Below are 27,701 nucleotides of genomic sequence, written 5' to 3'. Positions count from 1 at the left end.
CTAACCAGACACCTAGGTATTTGTAGTTATCCACATATTCTAAGTCAGAACTGTCCAGAGTAGTGATGCTGGACGGGCGGGCAGGTGCAGGCAGCGATCGGTTGAAAAGCATGCATTTAGTTTTACTTGTATTTAAGAGCAGTTGGAGGCCACGGAAGGAGAGTTGAATTGCATTGAAGCTCGTCTGGAGGGTTGTAAACACAGTGTCCAAGATTGACCACAAGTTCTCAATGGGATTAAGGTCTGGGGAGTTTCTTGGCCATGGACCTAATATATCAATGTTTTGTTCCCCGAGCCACTTAGTTATCACTTTTGCCATATGGCAAGGTGCTCCATCATGCTGGAAAAGGCATTATTCGTCACCAAACTGTTCCTGGAAGGTTGGGAGAAGTTGCTCTCGGAGGATGTGTTGGTATCATTCTTTATTCATGGCTGTGTTCTTAGGCAAAATTGTGAGTGAGCCCACTCCCTTAGCTGAGAATCAAACCCACACATGAATGGTCTCAGACTGCTTTACTGTTGGCATGACACAGGACTGATAGTAGCGCTCACCTTGTCTTCTCTGGACAAGCTTTTTTCCCGGATACCCCAAACAATCGGAGAAAATGACTTTACCCCAGTCCTCAGCAGTCCAATCCCTGTACCTTTTGCAGAATATCAGTCTGTCCCTGATGTTTTTCCTGGAGAGAAGTGGCTTCTTTGCTGCCCTTCTTGACACCAGGCCATCCTCCAAAAGTCTTCACCTCACTGTGCGTGCAGATGCACTCATACCTGCCTGCTGCCATTCCTGAGCAAGCTCTCTACTGGTGATGCCCCGATCCCGCAGCTGAATCAACTTTAGGAGACGGTGGACTTTGCTGGACTTTCTTGGGCGCCCTGAAGCCTTCTTCACAACAATTGAACCGCTCTCCTTGAAGTTCTTGATGATCCTATAAATGGTTGATTTAGGTGCAAACTTACTGGCAGCAATATCCTTGCCTGTGAAGCCCTTTTTGTGTAAAGGAAAGATAACTCTGTGTTTCCTTGCAAATAACCATGGTTGACAGAGGAAGAACAATGATTCCAAGCACCACCCTCCTTTTGAAGCTTCCAGTCTGTTATTCAAACTCAAGCAGCATGACAGAGTGATCTTCAGCCTTGTCCTCGTTAACACTCACACCTGTGTTAATGAGAGAGTCACTGACATGATGTCAGCTGGTCCTTTTGTGGCAGGGCTGAAATGCAGTGGAAATGTTTTTTGGGGGATTCAGTTCATTTGCATGGCAAAGAAGGACTTTGCAATTAATTGCAATTCATCTGATCACTCTTCATCACATTCTGGAGTATATGCAAATTGCCATCATACAAACTGAGGCAGCAGACTTTGTGAAAATTATTATTTGTGTCATTCTCAAAACTTTTAGCCACGACTGTACATAGTACCAGTCAAAAGTTTCAAAAGTTGGTGATGTAGGCATGTGTGGTTCCGACCGAGAAGCATACTTTTGGCCATGACAACATCCCAAATGTCAAAAGTAGTGCACAATGTAGGGGGAAGGGTGCCATTTGGGGGAGTGACGGTCTTATATTTTTGCCATTTCTGTTGCATGCAAGGTCAAAGAAAAAAAATAAACAATTGCTACAGAAGAACAATAATATGGCTGGGAGCCTAACAATTCCCCCCTCTCTTTGATACCTACCAAACTTTTGCAGGCTTAGGCTACTGCGCTCCTAAAATAATAAATTGGGTAGCAAACATCAGGTGACTATCCTAGAGCAACTGCATCCGTGCAGGTACGGACAAGATAGACCTCTTACATTTTTTCCCCTAATTAATCTATTTTCTATATTTAACACTGGATATGCGCTGCAGGCTTACCGTGATTACGCAGAAATAATTATAAAAAAAGCCTTTTCGTACGTTAATTAGGGGTTTATTCAACAAAATTACTTTGTAGTTAGTATAAAAACATTTAAAAGTATAACATTTCCTATAGAACAGTATCCCATATCTATACATATAAAAAAACATTCTATCATATTTATTGTACATCAAAAAGGCGGTGTCCAAATCTGGTTTGCCTAATATTTACTCTAACGGCATACAATTTAGAACGTATGGCTACTGTTTTCATAAAAATGAATGCAAGTAAGCAACAAATATCAGCATACTAGGCTCATCCTACTGAGAATGCATCACTCTCTTTCCATCCCAAGTCTGCTCCATAAGGAAAATCACTCAGGAGGATCAGCTTACGATCGATCAACTCAGGGTCCTCTGTGTGTGTGTGTGGGTCTGTCTGGGACACAAAGGTTTTGGGTATCCCCCTTCTCCTTTGCGTCATTGTCTTAACCCACAGTGACGAATCGGCTGCCTTTGCTGGTCTGCGCGGTGGCGACGCGCTCGTCTTTCAGGAGGCGGAATCGCTCATTCAAAGTCATCGCAGTCTGATGTGACAACAGTTGGGAGAGAAAGCTTGTCAGAAAAAACATTCAATTCGCTTCACACAAAATCAAATGTTTTAGTCGTGTACATGGACGTTATTGCAGGTGCAGCGAAATGCTTGGGTTTCTAGCTTCAGCAGTGCAGTAATACCTAGAAATAATACTTTTGAAAAACAATTTTTTAAATATAACTAGCAATGTCAGAGACCAGAATAAAAATATATATCAAATGTTATTTGTCACATGCGCCGAATACTTTCAGGTGTAGACCTTACAGTGAAATGCTTACTTCCAAGCCCTTATCCAACAATGCAGTTTAAGAAAATATAAAAAATAAAAAATGCAAATAGTCTGGGTAGCCATTTGATTAGCTGTTCAGGAGTCTTATAGCTTGGGGGTAGAAGCAGTTTAGAAGCCTCTTGGACCTAGCCTTGGCGCTCCGGTACCACTTGCCGTGTGGTAGCAGAGAGAAGTCTGACTTGTGCACATATAATACATTTGCATATAATGGTGTGTACATACAGTATAACTGGGTCCAGTTCACTAGAAACAAAATGGAGACAAACTGACTGAATCAGGGAGACACTATCTGAACTTCAATAAGTTTGTTAACATTGCACGTTTTTAAACCTTTTTGCTTCAGCGTGCACTAATGAATGACACTATTCACCAATTCACAAGGGGAAACTTAGATCTTGAACCACTAGGGAGAGTTAGACTATTTACATCAAACAACCATTCATAACATTTATACAGAGTGTACAAAACATTAGGAACACCTTACTAATATTGAGTTGCACCCCCTTTAGTCCTCAGAACAGCCTCAATTTGTCAGGGCATGGACTGAGTTGTATCAAGTTGGCTAGGTGTCCTTTGGTTGGTGGATCATTCTTGATACACATGGGAAACTGTTGATCATGGAAAAACCCAGCAATGTTGCAATTCTTGACACACTCTAACCGGTGTGCCTGGCACCTACTACCATACTGTTCAAAAGGCACTTCAATCTTCTGTCTTACCCATTCACCCTCAATGGCACACATACACAATCCATGTCTCAATTGTCTCAAGGCCTAATCCTTCTTTAACCTGTCTTCTTTCTCCCCTTCATCTACACTGATTGAAGTGGATTTAACAGTTGACATCAATAAGGGATCATAGCTTTCACCTGGTCAGTCTCGTGGAAAGAGCAGCTGTTCCTAATGTTTTGTACATTGAGGCTCACGAGGACATGATCTGAAACAACTTGGTCTGTGTTTACACAGGCAGCCTAATTCTGATATTTTACCTAATCAGATTAGCTCTTTTGCCAAAAATGTGCCAAAACATCAGAATTGGGCTGCCTTTGTAAACGATTGCCCAATTCTATCTTATTCTCACCGGTTTCCCCACACTGTTGATGTCAAACTGCAAGGGGACTCCTTTAGGTGGTTCCGTTTTCTTCTCCTCTTCCACCTTCATCTTGACTGGGGCAGAGCTGGTGGGGGCCGAGGGGTGCAGGGACCAAGCACAGGGAGGCCTGGGAGAACAGAATAAAAAAATATGGCAAGTGGTTATGGACAGTTGCCGAAAATATATAATGGCACCCATGCACTTTTCTTAAATAATTCCCTATTTATTCTAAAACTACATTGCAGAAACAATTTTATTTTTTGTAAATGTAAGTTTAGATTTGAGAAAATAAAAGAAGAATGGACAATTATTGGCACCCCGGAACTAGTACTTGGTGGCACAGGCTTTGGACAAGAACTGCAGACAAACGCTTCTTGTAGCCATTAATGAGCTTGTAACACCATTCTACTGGCAATTTGGCTAACTTTAAAGCAGCAAACTGCTCTAATTCTTCAATGTTTGAGGAGTGCCTTCCACCAACGGCAGTTGTCAGCTCATGCCATAGGTTATGGATGTGATTCCGATTGGAACTCACTTCACTGGCCACTCCAGAACAGTCCAGCATTTCTTCTTGAACCATTCCAGGGTGCTTTTAAGATTTGTTTGGGATTGTTTAACTGCTGGAAGTTCCACAACCTTCAGACAGACATCGTTTTTGGACAGGGGGTTGAACATTGCACTCCAAAACACCTTGATAATCTGCTGCTTTCATGATGTCTTGCACACATTCAAGGCCCCCAAGTACCAGAAGCAGCCTGCTTAATTTGGTTGTTGGTAAACATAGGAAGACCTCACTACTGAAAGAGACAAGAAAGCCTGATTGAACTTCTCAAAGACCCACCGAACAAGCTTTAATCCTGGAGGAAATGTTCTGTAGACCAATGAAACAAAATGATTGTACATTGGCAATACAGATCAGCACTGTGTTTACTGACAGTTTACTGAAAAGAACACCCTGCCTACAATCAAACATGGGGAGGTTTGATAATGCCGTGGAGTTTCTTTGCTGCCTCTGGTATTGGGGGCCTTGAACGTGTGCAAGACATCATGAAATCAGCAGATTATCAAGGTGTTTAGAGTGCAAGGTTGTGGAACTTCCTGTTGAAGGTTGTGGAACTTCCAGCAGGACAACAACCCCAAACACACATCAAAAGCACCCTGGAATGGTTCAAGAAGAAAAGCTGGAGTGGCCAGGGAAGAATCCAGACCTGAATCACATCCAAAGCCTATGGTGAGATCTGAAAAAAGTAGTTGGAGGGCATCCCTGAAACATTAAAGAATTCTTGCAGTTTCCTGCCGAAAAGTGGGCCAAATTGCCAGTCGAAAGGTGCAGCAAGCTCATTGATTGCTATAAGAAGAGTTTGTTACACTACATGACAAAGTATGTGGGCACCTGTTTGTCAAACATCTAATTCTAAAATAATGGGTATTATTATGGTGTTGGTCCCCCCTTTGCTGCAATAACAGGCACTGCATCTCAGTGCTTGAGGCGCTAATACAGACACCCTGGTTAGATTCCAGGCTCTCACAACCGGCCGTGATTGGAGTCCCATAGGTCTGTGCACAATTGGCCCAGCATCGTCCGGGTTTGGCCGGTGTAGGCAATCATTGTGAATAAGAATTTGTTCTTAACTGACTTGCTTAGTTAAATAAAGATTACATTTAAATATATGCATTGGGACAGGTAGTGTTCTCCTGGCATTCGCCGAACCCAGATTTGTCCGTCGGACTGCCAGATGGTGAAGTGTGATTCATCACACAGGAGAACGTGTCTCCACTGCTCCAGAGTCCAATGGCGGCAGCTTTACATCACTCCAGCCGTTGCTTGGCATTGCACATGCTGCTCGGCCATGGAAACCCATTTCATGAAGCTCCCGACAAACAATTCTTGTGCTGACGTTGCTTCCAGAGGCAGTTTGGAACTCGGTAGGACAGACAATTTTTTACGAGCTTCAGCACTCGGCGGTCCCGTTCTGTGAGCTAGTGTGGCCTACCACTTCGCGGCTGAGCCGTTGTTGCTCCTAGATGTTTCCACTTCACAAGCATTTCGCTACACCCAGAATTACAGCTGTCAATCACGATTATGTGACGAAGAAGATTTGATTTGACAACAGCACTTACAGTTGACCGGGGCAGCACTAGCAGGGCAGAAATTTGCAGAACTGACTTATTCAATTATTTTAGAAGTAGTAACGAATGACGTAAGAAAAGTCCAAGGGTGTCAATATATTTGGTCGCCACTGTATACATATGGCCAGGAGTATTTTTTTTTTTTTGTCATTTAGGAGATGCTCTTACCCAGAGCGACTTTCAGGAACAATTAGGGTTAAGGGCAATACTCAAGGGCACAGAGATTCTTCACCTAGCCAACATGGGGATTCGGACCAGCGACCTTTCGGTTAATGGCACAAAGCTCTTAACAACCTGCCACCCTCGTACCACTTGAACGGACTAGGAAAAACTACTGGCCCTTAGTTAATATGAGGTTATTTGGTATGGTAACTACTGGCCCTATGTATTTAGTCAGTCTCTGCTCATATAGTGGTTTGTGTGGCTTCATAATGTGACTCACTCAGACTGTGTCATGGCAGTGGGGTTGTCGATGGAAACGGTCAGGATCCCACTGCTGTTTGTTGACGTGCGCCACCTGGTGGACAGACAGACACATATGGTTAGACGACTTGTGGATAATGACGAGCAAAGGTTTGATGTGTAGTCCTCAAGAATGATGAGGGTGCACTATATTATAGAGTGGAATGCCGTCTGTCAAGAGGCAACAGTCTCACACCCATCCACACACACACACACACACACACACACACACACACGTCAAATACTCACTGGCGGGTTCTAACTGGGGCAGGGGATATAGAGGTTAAAGTCGGCTTCGGGACCTGGGCGTGAACCTGCAGTATGGAAGAATGTACAGGTGAGACAAAGACAGGACTTTCAATGCACTGTGTCCAATAAATTTTAAAAAGTCTACATACGGTCAGAGACACCTACGGGCCAATAGAGTGTACCTTGAGGCCCCTGCGGGAGAGAAACATGGCCTGGCGGGCTTCTCTCTGGGTTTGGACAGGGGGCAAGGGCCTACAAGGAAAATACAAAATAGATGGTTGGTCTAAGGGTGGAGATGGAAATGTTCCATGATGTCCTTCGTTTGTGCAATGTCATCGGAGAGCACTTGGAACGCTTCAGTGATTCTCAGCGTTAAACAGAGCCGGGGCCAATTTGTTCCCTACCACTTTGCTTTGACGTTAACCCTTTGATATTTGCAGATCTTATGCCTATGTAGGTATAATCAGTGTATATGGCGCTTCCCCCACATTACTTAAAGAGAAAATCTGCAGTTGCTACATCCCTTTTTGGACTTGTAAATGCATTTAAATGGTCTGAAACTTGTCTGCCTGTTGAACACACATCCTCAGCTTCTATAGGAATTTAACGACTGCATAGGGCTATGTTTTGGATGACTGGCTGAGAATGTTTATTGAATTGTTTTATTTCTGCCTTTTCTATTCCAGACATTCTGAAATTCACTAAAGCATCCCATGTATGTAACTTTAGTCTTTCACTTTTCAATCAATCTGTACCCATCGATTCTTGAATATAACTTATAAAGGCCTCATGAGTTTAGTTCAACAGTCGTACCCCATCAGAACCCAAAATATAAGCTTGTTTTACTCCAATGTTTGCAAACAAAGTAAACGTAAACAAACACCATATAGCTTCAACACATGGTTAAAACTATACTTTTGATATAATGGATGGTCAAGTCCTTGCATCCCATAGCTGTATGCATTTTAGAATGGTTACATTTCTTCACCCCAAATCCCTCAGCTGTTTACTAATTAACAGTAGCAGGGAGAACACTTTGTTATTGTTTCAACTGCTGATTTACCCTTTAATACATACAGATCTGCAAACATTGAACGGTTATGGCCAAAGGGAAGAAGGGGTAGATAGCGGTCTGGGACCGGCTGACGGTGTGACAAAGTGATATTCCACGGAGGGGAGTCATCCAGGAGTAATGCTGCAAATGTTATTTCCTCACCGTCTCCGCTGCTGAAAGGGTCTCGTCGAGTCGAGGCGTCTCTGTACGTCTGTCTGTCTGTAGGGCCTCCTTTGGCCTTGCACCTGTCTGTATTGGGCTGGTTGGATAAAAGGCCGTGATTGGTTGTTGAAGGGCCGTGATCGGTTGTTGAAGGGCCGTGATCGGTTGTTGAAGGGCCGTAACTTCTGAGAGAGAAAATGTAAATAGAGATGGTGAACAGAGGAGCACAGTCTTCTTCGGAAACTAACTCTCTCCTCTTTGATCCCAACAAGGGTCATGTTAACTAGGCATGAAACGGAGGAAAACAGTTCGAAACAGCGAGGTATTATCTTAACTTGTCCAATAAGGGATGCTCATTTTGGTCCTGATGCACGTTTTGCTACAGTGTGCCCTAATGAAAATGTCCCAGATGTATGAGCCCTTAGTACCCGGTTGATAGCAGGTCGGTTGAGCGGACTGATGCCTTTCTGTAGTGCTGCAGTCTTCCGGGCTGCCAGTCCAGTGATAACCCCTTGACCCCGGCGTCGACCAACCGGAGGGGGAATCTTCCGGCCTCTTCCAAAACCCACTCTCGTTATCGCACCTCTTGGTACACCACCTCCTGGAAATGACACGGCTTCTTATTCATGTGGAGAATTCAATTGATGTGATGTATTGGAAGGTTTAACTAGTTCACTGGCATTTCAAATATCCCAGGCATGATTATATTAAGTTACTTAAGCAATATTTCATATATATATATATATATATATATGTATATTTAACCTTTAACTAGGCAAGTCAGTTAAGAACACATTCTTATTTACAATCATGTCCTAGGAACAGTGGGTTAACTGCCTTGTTCAGGGGTAGAAGTCTACATACGGTCAGAGACACTTACGGGCCAATAGAGTGTACCTTGAGGCCCCTGCGGAAGAGAAACGTGTTCTGGCGGGCTCGGGCCCAACGCTCTAACCACTAGGCTACCTGCCACCCAAGGGGGTGTGGTATATAGCCAATGTGGCTAAGGGTTCTTACACATGACGCAAAGCAGAGTGCCTGGATGCAGCCCTTAGTAATTAGAGAAGTAAAAATAAATATTTTGTCATACTCGTGGTATATGATCTGAGATACCACGGCTGTCAGCCAAATCAGCATTCAGGGCTCGAACCACCTAGTTTATGGTCAACAATAGAGAACTAGTTGCAGTGATGAGCACCACAAACAAAACTACTGTACACACGTCTTTGAGTCTGTCCCCTGGCCCTCGCTCCAACTGGCTTCCCTTGGACAAAGACCTTCCCCTTCTGTAGTGGCCTGCGGTTCCCCGGGCCAGGCCTCCTTGCTTGTTGCTCTTTCTTGTTCAAACGAATTATATCATCTAGGGCAGTCAGATGAACAAAACAATACGTTTACTTGTCAGTGAGCTATTTCAGTCAATCTAACGTTATGTATGCCATGCTTATGAATTAAAGTTTGTCTGGATCTTGGAAATCGGCTAAATTTGTACATTCTAGTTAACTAACTACATTAATCATTCTCGCAGACATTTGGATGGGCCAATAGACCTGCATAACAATTAACGTTAGCTAGCAGTTCGTTAACTGAGTAGTAGTGGCTAATTGGCTTGGTCGCATTGAATGAACGCAGCTAACTAGCGGTTAGCAAACAAAGTTGCCCAGAGTAGTATGTAAGTCGTTTTAAATATACAGTGTAATGTATCTCAAATAAATGCATGTAATTAGCTATATAACGATGCATATTATAATCCCTCATATGCGAACATTTAGCAAGCTAGCTACAACAACCAAGTTCGAGCAGCCGGTGACCCACCCACATCAACCGTGTCGCGAGCGGCCTTACCTAAAGACATGTCGACCTTATCAGGTCCGCCCGAGCTGATCCCCCGTGTAGCCGAAAAACCAACGTTGCTCATACTGTGGAAATCTGTAGCTACACACAGGAAAATATTCTGGATAAAATTCAGAAAAATTAGCACGTTTAGCTAGCCAGCCTAGCTATCTAGCGACGTCAAATATCCTCCCCGTCTAAACGGTTGTCACTAGATACAACAGCCACAAAGACAAAATGTGCTATTTGGTTAAAAAAGGTGCTATTTGGTCTTAATTTAGGGTTATGTATAAGGTTAGCAGTGTGGTTAGGTTTAAAATCAGATTTTAAGAAGATCAATTGTAGACATGGGGAGCTTTGTGACTTTGTGGCTGTGGTAACTAGTGACGACTGCAAAAACTAGAGACACGAATGGCATTTTGGGATGTGTAGTTGTCATAGTACCCCCCCCCCCCCCCTCCAAAAAAAAGATCTGCTCTTACAAAACAAAAAGAACACGAGACGCGTGTAGATGTGTACGTATCTGCTGTTGTTTGAATAAATACATATCAAGAAGCCTCAGTTTAACTCTGAAAAGGACCGCGATACACGTTTACAATAATCTGTATGCATCGCAGGTAAGGCATTTCTTGCCAAACATTTCAGTGCGATTGTCATTTAATTATTTCCTGGCTTACATCAAATGGTGTCTTGGTCTGCATGATAACATCCTGTTTTGCCATGGTTGCTTGCATTATTAGAAAATGTATTGAAGATGAAAAAGTGATATTTCTTTAGTAATTATCCTCCAATGCTTCCCTCTATCCAGTTTGTTGCTCATTCCAGCATCCAAGCACATTTGGAAGTTTGTGACACTCAAGAGCCAAAGACACTGCTCCTTTACCAAATTAGTAGGCCCAAGCAGCATTAATAATCGAACCACCATGCCAGCAGAAAAACGCAAGGCAACATTTGTCAAAATGGACAACACCAAACGGCAGAAGCTGCAGGCTGTAAAAGAGGGGAAAAGGGAGAGAGTAGAGGGCTGGCTGCAGGATCTGGTGGCAGAGCAACGGAAGGAGAAGAAGGACTTGAAATTCAACAAGCAGCGCCTCCGTTTTCTGTCCCAAACCCAGAAGATAAAGCAAGGTTCAGAGGGAGTAGTCTACTGGATGAACCGGGATCACAGGGTCCAAGGTGAGAATCTCCAGTATATCCACTACCAATAACAGTGGATATACAGTGGGCTCCCAAGTGGCGCAGTGGTCTAAGACACTGCATCTCAGTGCAAGAGTCACCACTACAGTCCATTGGGAGTCCCATAGCGGTGCACAATTGGCTCAGCGTCATCCCGGTTTAGCCGGAATAGGCCGTCATTGTAAATAAGAATGTTCAATAGAAAGTACATTGAATGTAGCCTTTTCACACTGCTGATCTGTGTTTTGGCCTGGTTATGCATCCACCATGCTCGAAATGACAATGGGAAAATAAACTATTCAAGCCAGCATAGTTTGGGTTGACATTGTAGTGGGAATTTTTTTTGTGGATTCTTTTCAGTATTTGCAGCCATATTCACCAGTAACAGAATGTTTGCTTCTCTCGTTGACTCTTTCTGTAGATAACTGGGCATTGATCTATGCCCAGCAGCTTGCCCTCGAAGAGAAGCTGCCCCTGCATATCTGTTTCTGTTTGGTGGTACCACAAAACTCAGAGTTGGCCACCATCCGACATTTTGGCTTCATGCTGAGGGGACTGGAGGAAGTTGCAAAGGTAGAGAAACCCTCCATTGTTGTCTGGGGTGAAAATGACTTGTTTGTTCTCTTCCCTGTTCTTTCTATCTAGGGAGTAGGTTGACTTCTATTGCCATGAGTCTTTCCCTGGAGGCAGAACTAAGTAAATTTTTATTTTATTCCCCCCCCCCCTTTAGATAGACCAGATGTAAAGTCAATATTGACTATATTGTAGAAATTCATGAAAACAAACATAATTTTTAGTCTTAATTTTAAGGTTGGGCATTAGGGTTATCAGTGTGGTTAAGGTTAGGTTTGCAATCAGATTTTATGATTTTGGAGCAGAGCTTCCTTCCAAGATTCATGATGGAAAAAAAGACAACCTGCATCTAGGTACTGGCTCAAATAGCTTTCCCAATTGAGAAAATAACAGCTGCTGGGAGACTTTGAGATGGAGATGGCCCAACCAGTGCCAAAACAACTAGTATCCTAAAACAAATGTAAAAACCACACACTAGAAAAGACAGGTGACCAACCTTGACTTAAATTCTGTTGATTTTTACATTTTCAGTGAATCAACAAACACAAACCTGAAGAATCTGTATGCGAATCTGTTTGTTGATTCACAGCTAATTAAAAATAAATTAAGCCAAGGTCGAGTGCTTGTCTTTTCTAGAGTGCAGTTTTTGTCTTGGTATCCGGCCTCGTGTCCGCACTCCTACATTCCCCCCCTACGATTGTTATGCGCTGCGTCTTGAGTTCGAGGCCTTTGAGGATTATGTGTCCTGTGTGATCCTAATGCAAGTGGACTTTGATATTTCAGACCTTTTTAACTTAGCAATTAAGCAGGTTACTCATGTTATGATTGTAAACAAATATATGTGAGGATATGACATCTGGGTCGTCATCTTGACATCCGGCCCGGCTCCCCTCAATTCTTACACTTGTTTATGGCCCAATCAGTCACCCGAGGGAGATTCTCAATTGGCAAAAAGTCTGTCCTCTCTTCAACTCTGTCCTCCTCTCTTCCGTGACTTGGAAACCTATACGTGGCTGCCGTATGTAGGAGAGTGTCAGTTTGTTAATGGGTGAAGGGAGGAGTTTGCTCCTCTCCTTGGTTGCTGCCTCTGGTGTAGGATGCTCAGGTGTGTCCTACCCCGGAAGAGTTTTGAAATGCGCCCTCAAAGAGCAGCTGTTATTTTCTCGGATGAGAAAAGCATGCACACATTTAAAAACTATACGCCACTTATCTTTTTATCTATAAAATGTCTAGCATAACTGGCAACAATTTTTTTTTTTTTTACCACTTTAAACATAAGTATTTTGAGATTCCACCTCTGTAAATGTAATTTGCCTGATGGAGTGATAGAGGAGGACCGACTCATTTCTTACAAGTGCATTTCTTTCCACGTTTCCTCCTCCTACTCGAGTGGATGCTAGGGGGCGAAAGGAATCGAGATATTCCAATTGAGATTCTCCTCTATACCTGCTTCCTTCTTGTCCCATGCACTTATCTGTCCCCCCTTTCACAGGACTGCAGTGCCCTGGATATTCAGTTCCACCTGCTCCAGGGCTCCGCTGGAGAATTGCTGCCAGGGTTTGTGGCGGACTGGAGTTTTGGGGCAGTAGTGACCGACTTCTCCCCTCTAAGGACACCGCTGCAGTGGGTGGAGGAGGTCAAAAAGGGGCTTCCGTCGGATATCCCCTTCATACAAGTATGAAGATCAGTCCCTTCAGGAATACTTAGCATTTTTTGTGTGATATCCACTTCATACAAGTATGAAGATCAGTCCCTTCAGGAATACTTAGCATTTTCTGTGTGATATCCCCTTCATACAAGTATGAAGATTAGTCCCTTCAGGATTACTTAGCGTTTTTTGTGTGATATCTCCTTCATACAAGTATGAAGATCAGTCCCTTCAGGAATACTTAGCATTTTTTGTGTGATATCTCCTTCATACAAGTGTGAAGATCAGTCCCTTCAGGATTACTTAGCATTTTTTGTGTGATATCCCCTTCATACAAGTATGAAGATCAGTCCCTTCAGGAATACTTAGATGCTGACCAGACCGGACACGTCGCGTGCATCGCAAAATAAATGTAGAAATCCATGTTATTCAATTATTGCACCCACACTGCTCGCGCGTGCCAACGAGCGTCGGCGTTGCCAAGGGCTAAAATAGAAGTCGTTCCTATTTCTGACGCAGATCGCGCTGCAAGACCTGCCTCTCCCATCCCCTCATTGGTTTATAGAAGCAGGTACCCACGTGCCATCTCCTCATTGGTTATACCCACGTGGGTGATTGAAAGACGAACTGTTTTACCGGTTGTCGTGGTAATACTATAAAAGTGTAGATGGATCACCATATAAATTCAAAGAGGAAAAAGCCTGGAAGGAGGAGAGATGACTAGAAACAATTTGGTTGACCGTTTTATGTGTGGATTAATTGGCGGAGTAGAGGACCTTGTGCATTTCAGGTAAAATAGCAACTCAATGTTTATATCCCAGGACAAATTAGCTAGCAACAGCAAGCTAGCTAAAAAGGACAAATTAACTAGCAAGTGCAAGTTAACTAGCTAAATTGCCATACATGTTTAATGCTTTTCGACCTGTCCCCAAATTAATGTCATTGGTTCAGAGTTGGTTTTGATATTTTAACCTGTGTGTCGTGATCGCGTTTGGTCTAAGAGGACAAATACATTTATGCACGATGGCGCACGCGCGCAGCCGGTTTCGGTTCCGTGTTGCGTTTATTGTGTGATATCCCCTTCATACAAGTTTGCAGATCAGTCCCTTCAGGATTACTTAGCGTTTTTTTATGTGATAGTTGCGCGCAAAAGTGCTTTATTTTGCTGCAGCAATTCTGATATTTTGCATGGCAATTTGCAAACATTTTTGTCAAATGTATCACAAAAATGCACAGACGGTGTGTTGTGGCTTGATTTAACATTATGGGGTAAAAGTCAGATGAAAGTCGCACCCAGATGCATTTATTTTTCTGGGTCAGTGTTATTGGGGGCCGGAGCTTCTTGAGTATCATTGTGCAAAAGATTTGTGTTAGAAGGTTTGTGTCCCGTGTCGGGTAGACAGGGATGGAACTCACTCTGTTATACCAACACTGAACACCTATTGAATTCCTGGATAGCTTTCTTCCTTCAATTTCTCAGGCTATGGTAACAAAGGATTTCCAGTCTGTCAACTACCACGTCTTCCCGTCACTACCGCAGGTCGATGCCCATAACGTGGTGCCCTGCTGGGTGGCATCAGACAAGCTGGAGTATTCTGCCAGGACGATCCGTAACAAGATCACCAAGCTTCTGAAGGAGTTCCTCACAGAGATGCCTTTAGTGGACAAACACCCACACACTGCTCTCCAAACCGCCAACGTAAGAGGTTGCTTATAGAAGGTGGACCTCATTAAGATGAGGGATTCCTTAATGGTATTTGTATTGACACAATCCACTAAACTGGGTTGGTTAATGAGTTGGTCTCTGGGTTGGTTAATGAGTTGGTCTCTGGGTTGGTTAATGAGTTGGTCTCTGGGTTGGTTAATGAGTTGGTCTCTGGGTTGGTTAATGAGTTGGTCTCTGGGGTGGTTAATGAGTTGGTCTCTGGGTTGGTTAATGAGTTGGTCTCTGGGTTGGTTAATGAGTTGGTCTCTGGGTTGGTTAAATTCTTGCCTAATCAGAAAACAACCCAAAGCCCCCACCGTCTCCCTTCCACCGTATTAGCAGAATGCACAGGATAGGTGTAAGCAATAAGGTGATTACTTTGCAAAGCCTTCCAATGGAGCTTCTGTTGTATTGCTTACACCTATCAAGTCCCTCCAGACCTGCAAACACCAAAGTGGAAGTAAGTTTGATGTTGTTTTTAGAGAAGACCTAAGTTCTTCCTCATATCTTTCCCATCGTCTTTCCTCCTCTGTTGGTATAGGCCACTCCATATATATTAAACTTTTCACAACCTTAAATAAATGAAGCTCTTCTCTCCTTCCAGCCAGTAGACTGGGCAGAGGCATTGTCCTCTCTGGAGGTGGACAGGACGGTGGAGGAGGTGGATTGGGCCAAGTCTGGCACTGCAGCAGGCATAGCCATGTTGGAATCTTTCATCGACCTGCGCCTCAAGAACTTTGCCACTCAGAGGAACAACCCCAATTCTTCTGCCGTTAGTCAGCTCTCGCCGTGGATCCGCTTCGGTCAGTTGGGGAAGCCGCTTACTGGAATTTGTGCCAATACAAACTATAGTGTCATTTCAGCCTATAATCACACACCCACTATGAGCCTGCAATACACACCTGTGTCAGCTCTCCCCTTTCTAAATGTTGAATTAAATTCAACATGCCAACTCAAAACACAGTGTTCACCTGATACCAGCCTACAAACACACCTCTTATGACCTTATACACCTAGCACCCACCCGGTGTGAAGCCCCACTCCCACCTAAAGAAATATCCAGTGTTATTTGTATGCAAATGTTTTTCAAACTTATTTCTGAAGCTCAAGGTGGACTCCACTGACTGTCCCTCCTTCTCTTCCTCCTGCTCTCTATCCCTCCATCCCCTTCCTTCTCCCCTTTCTACCCTCTCTCCATCCCTACCTCCATCCCTACCTATCTCCAGGTCACTTGTCTGCCCAGCGTGTGGTGCTGCAGGTAAAGTGCTGTGGGAAGAGTGCCGGCGAGTCCGTTTCCTCCTTCACAGAAGAACTGGTGGTGCGCAGAGAGTTGACCGATAACTTCTGTTTCTACAACCCCAGCTATGACAGCGTGAAGGGTGAGTGAGGAGGACTGAGTTCTCTTGAGTTAAGACGTGATCGGCATCCAAAATGGCACCCTATTCTCTATGTAGTGCACTACATTTGACCAGAGCCCCAAGCAAATACCTGATTAGAATTGCGCTGCGATGGATACAGGCTACAGGCCTGTTCTACAGGCTCATGACCAGTTCTGCTGTTTTGTTTTTTTGTGCTGATCATAGTTTACTATTCCCGAAAACAGCTTCTACTTCAACGAATCTGTGGAACAGGGCATACTGCTCGCCTTGGATCAGGCCCTAATCCCAGGGACTCGGGAAAGAGACGGCATAAGGGAGGCCGACATGCGAGCACCCTGACAAATAAATAGTCCGCCTTTACCCTCTGTTCTATTGGCGAATCACTGGAAAACAAACTAGATGGCTCCGTTCGAGACTATCCTATCAACGGGACCAGAAGAACTGTAATATCCTATGTTTCTCCGTCGTGGTTGAACAAGGACATGGATAATATGTCTAGCTGGTTTTTCTATGCATCTGCAGGATCAAACGGAAGCCCCAGGTAAGCTGAAGTGAGGGGTGCGTTTCTCTTTGTTAACAACAGCTGGTGCCCGAGCTAGAATACCTCACGATAAGCTGTAGACCATACTATTTACGAAGAGAGACTTAATCTAAACTCAGCAAAAAAAGAAACTCAATGGGATTGAGATCCGGGCTCTTCGCTGGCCATGGCAGGAAATCACGGCTTCGTAAACAAGTGCATTGATGACGTCGTCCCCACAGTGACTGTATGTACATATCCCAACCAGAAGCCATGGATTACAGGCAACATTCGGGCTGAGCTAAAGGCCACAACTGCTGCTATTTTTTTCCCTTTTTTTTCAGCTTCACCTGGAATGTTTTTCCAGTAGTCTTGAAGGAATATGCTGAGCACTTTTTGGCTGCTTTTCCTTCACTCTGCAGTCCAACTCATCCCAAACCATCTCAATTGGGTTGAGGTCAGGTGATTGTGGAGGCCAGGTCATCTGATGCAGCACTCCATGACTCTCCTTCTTGGTCAAATAGCCCTTACATAGCCTGGAGGTGTGTTGGGTCATTGTCCTGTTGGAAAAACAAATCATAGTCCCACGTATCGCTACAGAATGCTTTGGTAGCCATGCAGGTTAAGTGTAACTTCCAAATAAATCCCAGACAGTGTCACCAGCAAAGCACCATCACACCACCTCTTCCATGCTTCACGGTGGGAACTACACATGCGGAGATCATCCTTTCACCTACTCTGTGTCTCACAACGACATGGCGGTTGGAACCAAAAATCTAAAATTTGGACTTGTCAAACCAAAGGACAGATTTCCACCGGTCTAATGTCCATTGCTTGTGTTTCTTGGCCCAAGTGAGTCTCTTCCTTTTCTTATTGGTGTCCTTTTAGTAGTGGTTTCTTTGCAGCAATTTGACCATGAAGGCCTGATTCACGCAGTCTCCTCAGAACAGTTGATGTTGAGTGTCTTACTTGAACTTACAGTCTCTTACAGTGTCTTACAGTCAACGCAAAAGAAAAATAGAAAAATCTATGTACAGTGTGTGCAAATGTAGGAAGGTAGACAATAAATAGGCTCTAGAGGCAAAAATTAATTACAATTTAACATTAATACTGGAGTGATAGATGTGCAGATGATGATGTGCAAGTAGAGCTACTGAGGAGCAAAGGAGCAAGAGCGTAAGTAATAATATGGGGATGAGGTAGTCGGGTGTGCTATTTACAGATGGGCTGTGTACAGCTGCAGCAATCGGTAAGCTGCTCTGACAGCTGATGCTTAAAGTTAGGGAGCTATAAGACTCCAGCTTCAGAGATGTTTGCAATTCGTTCCAGTCATTGGCAGGAGAGAACTGGAAGGAAAGGCAGCCAAAGGAGGTGTTGGCTTTGGGGATGACCAGTGCAATATACCTGCTGGAGCGCATGCTACGGGTGGGTGTTGCTATGGTGACCCAGTAAGCTGAGATAAGGCGGGGCTTTACCTAGCAAAGACTTATAGCTGTCCTGGAGCCAGTGGGTTTGGCAATGAATATGTAGTGAAGGCCAGCCAACGAGAGCATACAGGTCGCAGTGGTGGGTAGTACATGGGGCTTTGGTGATAAAACTGTGATAGACTGCATCCAATTGGCTGAGTAGAGTGTAGGAGGCAATTTTGTAAATGACATTGCCAAAGTCAAGGATCGGTAGGATGGTCAGTTTTACGAGGGTATGTTTGGCAGCATGAGTGAAGGATGCTTTGTTGCGAAATAGAAAGCCAATTCTAGATTTAACTTTGGATTGGAGATGTTTTATGTGAGTCTGGAAGGAGAGTTTACAGTCTAACCAGACACCTAGGTATTTGTAGTTGTCCACATATTCTAAGTCAGAACCGTCCAGAGTCGTGATGCTAGTCGGGCGGGAGGGTGCGGGCAACAATCGGTTGAAGAGCAGTTTTACTAGCATTTAAAAGCAGTTGGAGGCCACTGAAGGGGTGTTGTATGGCGTTGAAGCTCGTTTGGAGGTTTGTTAGCACAGTGTCCAAAGAAGGGCCAGATGTATATAGAATGGTATCGTCTGCGTAGAGGTGGATCAGAGAATCACCAGCAGCAAGTGCGACACATCATTGTCATTGTGATTTCAAATAACATTTGATTAGTATCTACATGGTAGATTATGTGCAGGGTTTTGGACATTGCAACAATTTAAAGACCATTGTGACATTTTAAAGGGGAAGGGATGTTTCCGTTCTGTTTTGCGAAGTTAACATTAATGATCCTTGTATATGATCTAGGTGCAAATGACTGGGCCCAGAAAACGTTGAAAGATCACGCCAAAGACCCCAGGCCATACGTCTATACCCGCGAGCAGCTGGAGAAAGCCCAGACTCACGACAAGCTCTGGAACGCAGCCCAGGTATCGTTTACAGTGCTGACCGCCCATAGACTATCAACATGCAAACCAGCCAATTCAGCAAGTCTCAGAACAACAACAAGACTTGTATTTATTTATTAACATAAATCATGTAATAAAATCTGCAGTTTATCCAAAGCAACTTATAATATAGTGAGTGCATGAAAACAACTCTAATCACTTTGACACATATGAATGCACTCACTACTGTAAATTGCGAAGGATTAAAGAGAATTTTCGACTTCCATCTGGTGTCGTTTACTACTAACCGTTTGCTGGTTAGCAATGCCCAGAAAAACTACACCGGGAAGTCAAAAAGAAGCTCAGTCTTCAATCAAGTCAACTCACTGTCGGGCTGACCCCATTTCCGATTGTTTTGTCGATAAGCTCTTGGTCGACCGAGTTTGCTACTGCTTCGACTGAAAAAAATCAGTGTACAAGACACCTGTCTGAGTGGACTAATCCATTGTGGAGGCCGTGGGGATGGCAAAGTCCATCACGCTAAGACGTGCACTACTGAAATTGTATATGGTTATATTACATAAGAACAATGGCGCAACATTAATAAAAATATATAATTTTTTAATAAATGCACTTCCGCGTTGGATAGCGGTCCCTGGCCGCATTTCTGAAACAAACACGCTGTTAAATTGACACCTTTTCCTAGACCATGTTGCTATGTGCATAATAGCAAAGTTACCCAGCATATTGGTGTTGAGAACAATGTGGCGGAGGCTGCAGTGAAGTTGAGGAGAAAACAGCCCTTGCCTTAATTGTCTAAGAAAAGTGAAGAGAGTGAGAACCCCAACTTTAATTAGCTCTATAATCAAAAGCCTAACTGTTAAATGTGCCTGGCTTTATAAAGCATCCATATACACATGGCCAAAAGTATGTGGACACCTGCTCTACACACAAAAAAGGTTTTTAGAAATGTTTGCAAATTTAAAAATAAACAAAAATACTTTATTTACATAAGTATTCAGACCGTTTGCTATTAGACTCGAAATTGAGCTCAGATGCATCCTGATTCCATTGATCATCCTTGATGTTTTTACAACTTGATTGTAGTCCACCTGTGGTAAATTCAATTGATTTGGACATGATTTGGAAAGGCACACACCTGTCTATATAAGGTTCCACAGTTGACAGTGCATGTCAGAGCAAAAACAAAGCCATGAGGTCGAAGGAATTGTCCGTAGAGCTCCGAAACAGGATTGTATTGAAGCATAAATCTGGGGAAGGGTACCAAAACATTTCTGCAGTATTGAAGGTCCCCAAAAACACAGTGGCCTCCATCATTCTTAAATGGAAGAAGTTTGGAACCACCGAGACTCTTCATAGAGCTGGCCAAACTGAGCAATCGGGGGAGAAGAGCCTTGGTCAGGAAGATGACCAAGATGCCGATGGTCACTCTGACAGAGCTCCAGAGTTCCTCTGTGGAGATGGGAGAACCTTCCAGAAGGACAACCATCTCTGCACCACTCCACCAATCAGGCCTTTTATGGTAGAGTGGCCAGACAAAAGCCACTCCTCAGTAAAAGGCACATAACAGCCCGCTTGGAGTTTGCCAAAAGGCACCTAAAGGACTCTGACCATGAGAAATAAGATTCTCTGGTCTGATGAAACCAAGATTTAACTCTTTGTCCTGAATGCCAAGCCTGGCACCATCCCTACGGTGATGGCAGCATCATGCTGTGGGGATGTGTTTCAGCGGCAGGGACTGGGAGACTGGTCAGGATTGAGGGAAAGATGAACGGCGCAAAGTTCAGAGAGATCCTTGATTAAAAACCTGCTCAGGACCTCAGACTGGGGTGACGGGTCACCTTCCATCAGCCAAGACAACACAGGAGTGGCTTCGGGACAAATCTTAATGTCCTTGAGTGGCCCAGCCAGAGCCCGGACTTGAACCCGATCGAACATCTCTAGAGAGACCTGAAAATAGCTGTGCAGCTCCCCATCCAACCTAACAGAGCTTGAGAGGATATGCAGAGAAGAATGTGAGAAACTCTCCAAATACATGTGTGCCAAGCTTGTAGCGTCATACCCAGTAAGACTTGAGGCTGTAATCGCTGCTAAAGGTGCTTCAACAATGAACCGAGTAAAGGGGTCTGAGTACTTATGTAAATGTAATATTTCCGTTTTTTTAAATGTTTTGAATAAATTTGCTAAGATTTCAAAAAACTTGTTTTTGCTTGGTTGTTATGGGCTATTGTATGTAGATTGACGGGGGGGAAAAAACGATTTAATCCATTTTAGAATAAGTCAACGTAACAAAATGTGGAAAGTTGAGGTATGAATACTTTGCAAATTCACTGTATATGAAAAAATACACGTTTTTAAATTTAGACTAATCGATTGGTTGAAAGAACGATGACTCGGTCAACCAACATTTTTTTGTTGTTGACCGGGACAGCCCTATATCACTGTAAATAAGTTCTCCATCTTGTATCCTTCCTTCTGTAGTACCAGATGGTGATTGAGGGTAAAATGCATGGCTTCCTAAGGATGTACTGGGCCAAGAAGATCCTGGAGTGGACCTCCTCACCAGAGGGAGCGCTCTCCATCGCCATCTACCTCAACGACCGATACGAGTTGGACGGGCAGGACCCCAATGGATTCGTAGGTAAGTGACTCACTGGTGGTTGGTTCAATTCTTACCCAAAGCACCTATTATTTTGGTGTAAGGCCAGGTTCCATTTCTGCACCTACCCCCTTCCTACACCCCTTCAATGTTCCTAGATCTGATAGAATTGTAAAACAAATATATTACATATTTTTTTAAATAAGGTAATGGGCAATACAAAATATTAAGTACCTTTGAACTAGGTATGGTAATAGGTTCCAGGCGCACCAGTTTGTGTCGAGAAATGCAGTGCTGCTGGGTTTTCACACTCAATAGTTTCACGTGTGTCACGAATGGTCCACCACACCAAGGACATCCTGCCAACTTGACACAACTGTGGGAAGCATTGAAGTCAACTTGAACCAGCATCCCTATAGAATACTTTCGACACCTTGTAGAGTCCAGGGATCTCCGACCTAAAGAGGCGAGACGGAGAGGGATCTCCGGCCTAAAGAGGAGAGACGGAGGGGGATCTCCGGCCTAAAGAGGAGAGACGGAGGGGGATCTCCGGCCTAAAGAGGAGAGACGGAGGGGGATCTCCGGCCTAAAGAGGAGAGACGGAGGGGGATCTCCGGCCTAAAGAGGAGAGACGGAGGGGGATCTCCGGCCTAAAGAGGAGAGACGGAGGGGGATCTCCGGCCTAAAGAGGAGAGACGGAGGGGGATCTCCGGCCTAAAGAGGAGAGACGGAGGGGGATCTCCGGCCTAAAGAGGAGAGACGGAGGGGGATCTCCGGCCTAAAGAGGAGAGACGGAGGGGGATCTCCGGCCTAAAGAGGAGAGACGGAGGGGGATCTCCGTCAACTCGAGCAAAAAATCAAAAGTAAAATAAACGGGCATTAAAGATGGCTAAGTGGCATTTAAAAAATATTACAGATTTGCGATTATGGATATTGCACATGTCTATCACAATTTGGATTAATTGTGCAGCTCTACCGTTTGGGTATGTTCTTTTGATTTTGGTAACTTAATGGGGAGGCTGCATCTGAGCCTAGTAGACTCCACCTGCGCTTTCTGGTTAAGACAGGTTTTGCCTGATTTAAGGGGTTATTATAAAAAAAATGTATTTTGAATGCTGACATTTGGAAAGCAAACCTTTTTCTAAATATATTAACTAACTGTCATCACCAGCGCTGTGTAAATTAAACCAACATCCATTTGCACCTTGTCGTGTCTTTACTATCATTAAATTGAAGACTTGGTTTTTATCAAAGATTCTCTGTAATTATTGTTACGCAATCAAACTGATTAATCATGTAACTGTAATTAACTAGGAAGTCGGGGCACCAAGGAAAATATTCAGATTACAAAGTTATAATTTCCCAATATAACCTTTCAAATATTTTATATCTGATCAATTAGTCTTCAAATTAATGAATTATTTACTTTACCTCACATTAGTCTCATTCCAAACGTCGTAAATTGTTGGTTATCCGCACGAACCCAGTCTTCACTATGAGTCATCCATACATCAATTGTCTTAAATCCTTTATTTACTAACTAAGTAATTCACAGAAATGCATAACAAACAGTAGATATGGTTACAAGGAAATGATAGGGGAATGTGCCCTAGTGGGCTAAACCGGCATCGCGGCTTGGTGGACAAAAGGGAAGTGGGGGTCGAATGAGATGAGACACTACAAAGTTGATAATTATAACAATTGAAATGCTAATCCTTTGCACATGAACGCTCACTCATTTGGGAATAATTGCAATCAATATATATATTTATGCTCAGTGTGTCGTCAGGATTTTTGTTGAAAAGTTAGTTTCTGTTGGAGAGTTTTCGTCCTCGCTCTCTCTCTCTCTGTTGTGGTTAAAGTTGATTGTTCAGAGTGACAGTCATTAATTCGTTATAGAATGAATGTTTCGGCGGTTGTCGTTCTTCGCGTCCAATGATACCGAATTCCTAGCTGCAGACTAGTAATTAATATCAAAGACTTGTTCTTATTCTGTCGGTATCGATAGTCTGAGTTTAACCACGTGGTATGGTTAAAAGATTCAGCAATGGTCTGCAACCTTCGTTTGAGAGAAACATGATTGAGAGAAACTTGGTCTACTTGAGGAATTCTCAAGATTGGGGTTTTATTTGGAATTGCAGAAAAGGGGCTGTCCCAGGATGCCTGACCCTAACTGTGTTCATGGGCGGTCCTCTGATTTAGTTCAACTCAAAAGGGAATTGGAGTTTCCTTCATTAAACAGTCCAAAATCACATTACACAATTTTACAAACAGTATCATACTCACTCATTCATCTTATACAACAATTAAACCTCATATCTGAGGCTATTATATAAACAGCGTTAAGGTAATGTGGCCACACCGTCTCCCATGAGCTTCCCCAAGTTGTAACAAACGAAGCAGTTCGTAGCTGGATTCTTCACCAATCTTTTATACCTTCTCCGGAACGTAAACGTTGTTTGGACCTCAAGTTCTGTGAGGTGGAAGAAATTCCTTTGTTCTCTATGAAACTTCACTCTATCTCTATACTGTGTGGCCATGAGAAGATCCTCAGGAATTTACGACCTCTCTCTGACCACAGCAGCTTAGTTGAAGGAGGAAAGGGGGAGGCAGGGCTTGCTGTGTACCCAAAGAGGGCAACGTCATGACAACCGCTACCTGCTTGCCTCGTGCTGAATCTTTGTTCTTACGACTGCGACCATGTCTGTTTTACACTGCAACGTTCTTTTCCCCCAACCCTCTCTATCTCTCTGTAGGTTGTATGTGGTCCATATGTGGGGTCCATGACCAGGGCTGGGCCGAGAGACCCATCTTCGGAAAGATACGGTACATGAACTACAAAGGCTGCACCCGCAAGTTTGACGTGGCACAGTTTGAGAGGAAGTACTGCCCCAAAGACCTGTAATGAGGATAGTAGCTGAGGCAAGTTGGGGGATGAGTGTATAGAGTCTGGGAGCCTTTATATCCCATACCTGGGTCATATTCGTAAGGGCAAAAACGTATCAAAATGTTGTTCAATGCAAAAAGGAAAATAATCCTTTATTATTACACATTCGAGGTGGTCCGTCCGTTTCTTTCTGTTTTGGTGCCTAGTGAATACTACCTTGTTCTCGAACCTACTCCAGACTTTAAGATGGGGTCAAGTTCGGCACAGCACATGTATCTTTATCTGTGTTCTTATTGTTCAGGGCCCGTATCCACAAAGCATCTCAGGAAAGGTCCTAGGAATCCTGTTCACTTGTTTTAAGACCACAACAAAAAACGACTCTTAATTCTTGCCTAATATGTTGGCATGCATCATTTTAATTTTAATTTTATTTTTTACAAAGATATTTTTTTATATATTTGAAAGGCATTGCACTGAATCATACAGTATGATGGTTGTTAAAAGCGGAATTTTCACTATGTTACTGTTATATCAACACACTCAACTCTCCCCTTCAACAACTCTGAATCTCTTTTAGCACAGTAGGCATCAAGTCACTTGCCGATAATCTTGCCTAAAACATTTTGAAAGGTCTATCATTAATCGCCAAAAGCTCAGCCCCTAGATGCTGTCAATTGCCAAACTTATAGGCATGCCCAATTTAGGAATATTGCACTCCAAAGGGACAACTTGATATACATGTAGGTTAATGAAATAGCCAAAAAGAAAAATGTGATCATTTATTAGCCTAGTGGTTATAAGTATTTAGGCATATCATAATGTGAATTAGGCCTCGTGTAAAATCATTGTCAAAAGCGCAAGAAATACCTACTGTTGCATGAAGGTCTAGATTATTTATGGGTTGATCGTATAGAAATATCAAACTATTCTTTCAACTCCAGATCATTGCTTGTCTATGGCGCAGGAACCACTGCCCTTTACTGTTTTCAAGACACCTGCTGGTAACTCTTAACTGGTTAGGACAGCTCATGAGGTCTCCTAAATATCTGCCGACTAGGTGGGACTCTTGTGACTAAAGAGGCATAGCTTTTATTTTTACCCAGGAGAGGAGGAGAGAAATGTCTCTGTTCTCAGCACCCGAGACCAATGTTCTACTCTGAGATGCTTTGTTGATACGGGCCCAGGTAGTACCTCTCCGTTTCACTCTGTTTCAAAACGTTTCCCCCCCTACCAGCACAGCTGGGGGTTTTCAGCCACAGCATACTGCTATTTCAGGTTTATATATAATTACATGGACTGCAGAAGCAATGTGTACACACAGCTGTAGCTATATCAATATATCAATGTGTGTTTGGTTGGGAAGCAGATCAAACGTGTCAAATAGGATGTCAAACACTCTTCTGAGGTCAAAGGTAATAATACTCCATTTAATTTGTATCTGGTATCTAAGCGACTATGCAAATTATGCTAGTGCATGTACATGTTTTGCGTGATTGATTTTCTTTGGCTTGTCAAGAACATCACTGATGTTTTATTTCACATGTATTTCCTAGTGTTATTTTGGTAACACTTTCCATGACACCCAGCGTGGTAACACTTTCCATGACACCCAGCGTGGTAACACTTTCCATGACACCCAGCGTGGTAACACTTTCCATGACACCCAGCGTGGTAACACTTTCCATGACACCCAGCGTGGTAACACTTTCCTTGACACCCAGCGTGGTAACACAATATACAGTGCCTTGCGAAAGTATTCGGCCCCTTTGAACTTTGCGACCTTTTGCCACATTTCAGGCTTCAAACATAAAGATATAAAACTGTATTTTTTTGTGAAGAATCAACAACAAGTGGGACACAATCATGAAGTGGAACGACATTTATTGGATATTTCAAACTTTTTTAACAAATCAAAAACTGAAAAATTGGGCGTGCAAAATTATTCAGCCCCCTTAAGTTAATACTTTGTAGCGCCACCTTTTGCTGCGATTACAGCTGTAAGTCGCTTGGGGTATGTCTCTATCAGTTTTGCACATCGAGAGACTGAATTTTTTCCCATTCCTCCTTGCAAAACAGCTCGAGCTCAGTGAAGTTGGATGGAGAGCATTTGTGAACAGCAGTTTTCAGTTCATTCCACAGATTCTCGATTGGATTCAGGTCTGGACTTTGACTTGGCCATTCTAACACCTGGATATGTTTATTTTTGAACCATTCCATTGTAGATTTTGCTTTATGTTTTGGATCATTGTCTTGTTGGAAGACAAATCTCCGTCCCAGTCTCAGGTCTCCATCAGGTTTTCTTCCAGAATGGTCCTGTATATGGCTCCATCCATCTTCCCATCAATTTTAACCATCTTCCCTGTCCCTGCTGAAGAAAAGCAGGCCCAAACCATGATGCTGCCACCACCATGTTTGACAGTGGGGATGGTGTGTTGCTTTTACGCCAAACATAACGTTTTGCATTGTTGCCAAAAAGTTCAATTTTGGTTTCATCTGACCAGAGCACCTTCTTCCACATGTTTGGTGTGTCTCCCAGGTGGCTTGTGGCAAACTTTAAACACTTTCCATGACACCTCCATGACACCCAGCGTGGTAACACTTTCCATGGCACCTCCTTGACACCCAGCGTGGTAACACTTTCCATGACACCCAGCGTGGTAACACTTTCCTTGATGACACCCAGTGTGGTAACACAAAATATACAGTGCCTTGCACGCCCAATTTTTCAGTTTTTGATTTGTTAAAAAAGTTTGAAATATCCAATAAATGTCGTTCCACTTCATGATTGTGTCCCACTTGTTGTTGATTCTTCACAAAAAAATACAGTTTTATATCTTTATGTTTGAAGCCTGAAATGTGGCAAAAGGTCGCAAAGTTCAAGGGGGCCGAATACTTTCGCAAGGCACTGTATGTCACAACACGTGTAAATATATTGGTCATGACAGTGGTATGACGGTGTCATAACATGTTATGGCGCTTGGTGTCAAGTAAAGTGTTTCCATTATTGTTTTGTGTCACAGTTGTCTTACGAAGAGATTAGCATTGTGCGTTGTATTTTTGAATAAAGTTGTCATTTGTTTTTAGTATAGTGTTGTGTCCAATAAATTATTATTCTATAATGTTAACCCAACATCAACTCTTTATATA

At 43.3% G+C, this 27,701-nt stretch overlaps 2 protein-coding genes across 5 annotated transcripts; one reads left to right on the top strand and one right to left on the bottom strand.

The window, feature by feature from the left end:
* Positions 1 to 1,891: 1,891 nt before the first annotated feature.
* On the bottom strand, positions 1,892 to 10,132 carry LOC110509005 (UAP56-interacting factor). 3 transcript variants are annotated; one of them, XM_021589939.2, is made up of 9 exons: positions 9,716 to 10,132; positions 9,096 to 9,233; positions 8,302 to 8,474; positions 7,874 to 8,055; positions 6,840 to 6,909; positions 6,658 to 6,722; positions 6,389 to 6,463; positions 3,805 to 3,943; positions 1,892 to 2,427 (listed from the first exon to the last, which is right to left on the bottom strand). In XM_021589939.2, exons 1-9 carry the CDS (start codon positions 9,786 to 9,788, stop codon positions 2,329 to 2,331), a joined length of 1,014 nt encoding a protein of 337 aa, XP_021445614.2. In that variant the 5' UTR covers positions 9,789 to 10,132; the 3' UTR covers positions 1,892 to 2,328. The 3 variants fall into 3 exon arrangements, with proteins under 3 accessions (XP_021445614.2, XP_021445613.2, XP_036822663.1); XM_021589938.2 differs by having other exon boundaries at positions 7,874 to 8,058; positions 9,716 to 10,126; XM_036966768.1 differs by lacking the exon at positions 9,096 to 9,233 and having other exon boundaries at positions 7,874 to 8,058; positions 9,716 to 10,130.
* A 27-nt stretch (positions 10,133 to 10,159) lies between these two features.
* Positions 10,160 to 26,271, top strand: cpdp (CPD photolyase). 2 transcript variants are annotated; one of them, XM_036966766.1, is made up of 10 exons: positions 10,160 to 10,320; positions 10,512 to 10,879; positions 11,301 to 11,452; positions 12,945 to 13,127; positions 14,641 to 14,799; positions 15,410 to 15,608; positions 16,032 to 16,184; positions 18,968 to 19,089; positions 21,550 to 21,709; positions 24,424 to 26,271. In XM_036966766.1, the coding sequence occupies exons 1-10, from the start codon at positions 10,310 to 10,312 to the stop codon at positions 24,570 to 24,572; spliced, it is 1,656 nt and encodes a 551-aa protein (XP_036822661.1). In that variant the 5' UTR covers positions 10,160 to 10,309; the 3' UTR covers positions 24,573 to 26,271. The 2 variants fall into 2 exon arrangements, with proteins under 2 accessions (XP_036822661.1, XP_036822662.1); XM_036966767.1 differs by having other exon boundaries at positions 10,194 to 10,218.
* The last annotated feature ends 1,430 nt before the right edge of the window (positions 26,272 to 27,701 follow it).

Source organism: Oncorhynchus mykiss, chromosome 28 (assembly GCF_013265735.2).
Source record: "Oncorhynchus mykiss isolate Arlee chromosome 28, USDA_OmykA_1.1, whole genome shotgun sequence".
Classification (NCBI taxonomy): Eukaryota; Metazoa; Chordata; class Actinopteri; order Salmoniformes; family Salmonidae; genus Oncorhynchus; species Oncorhynchus mykiss.
Note: the sequence above shows the minus strand (reverse complement) of the source record. Positions and strands in the feature narration are given on the sequence as shown.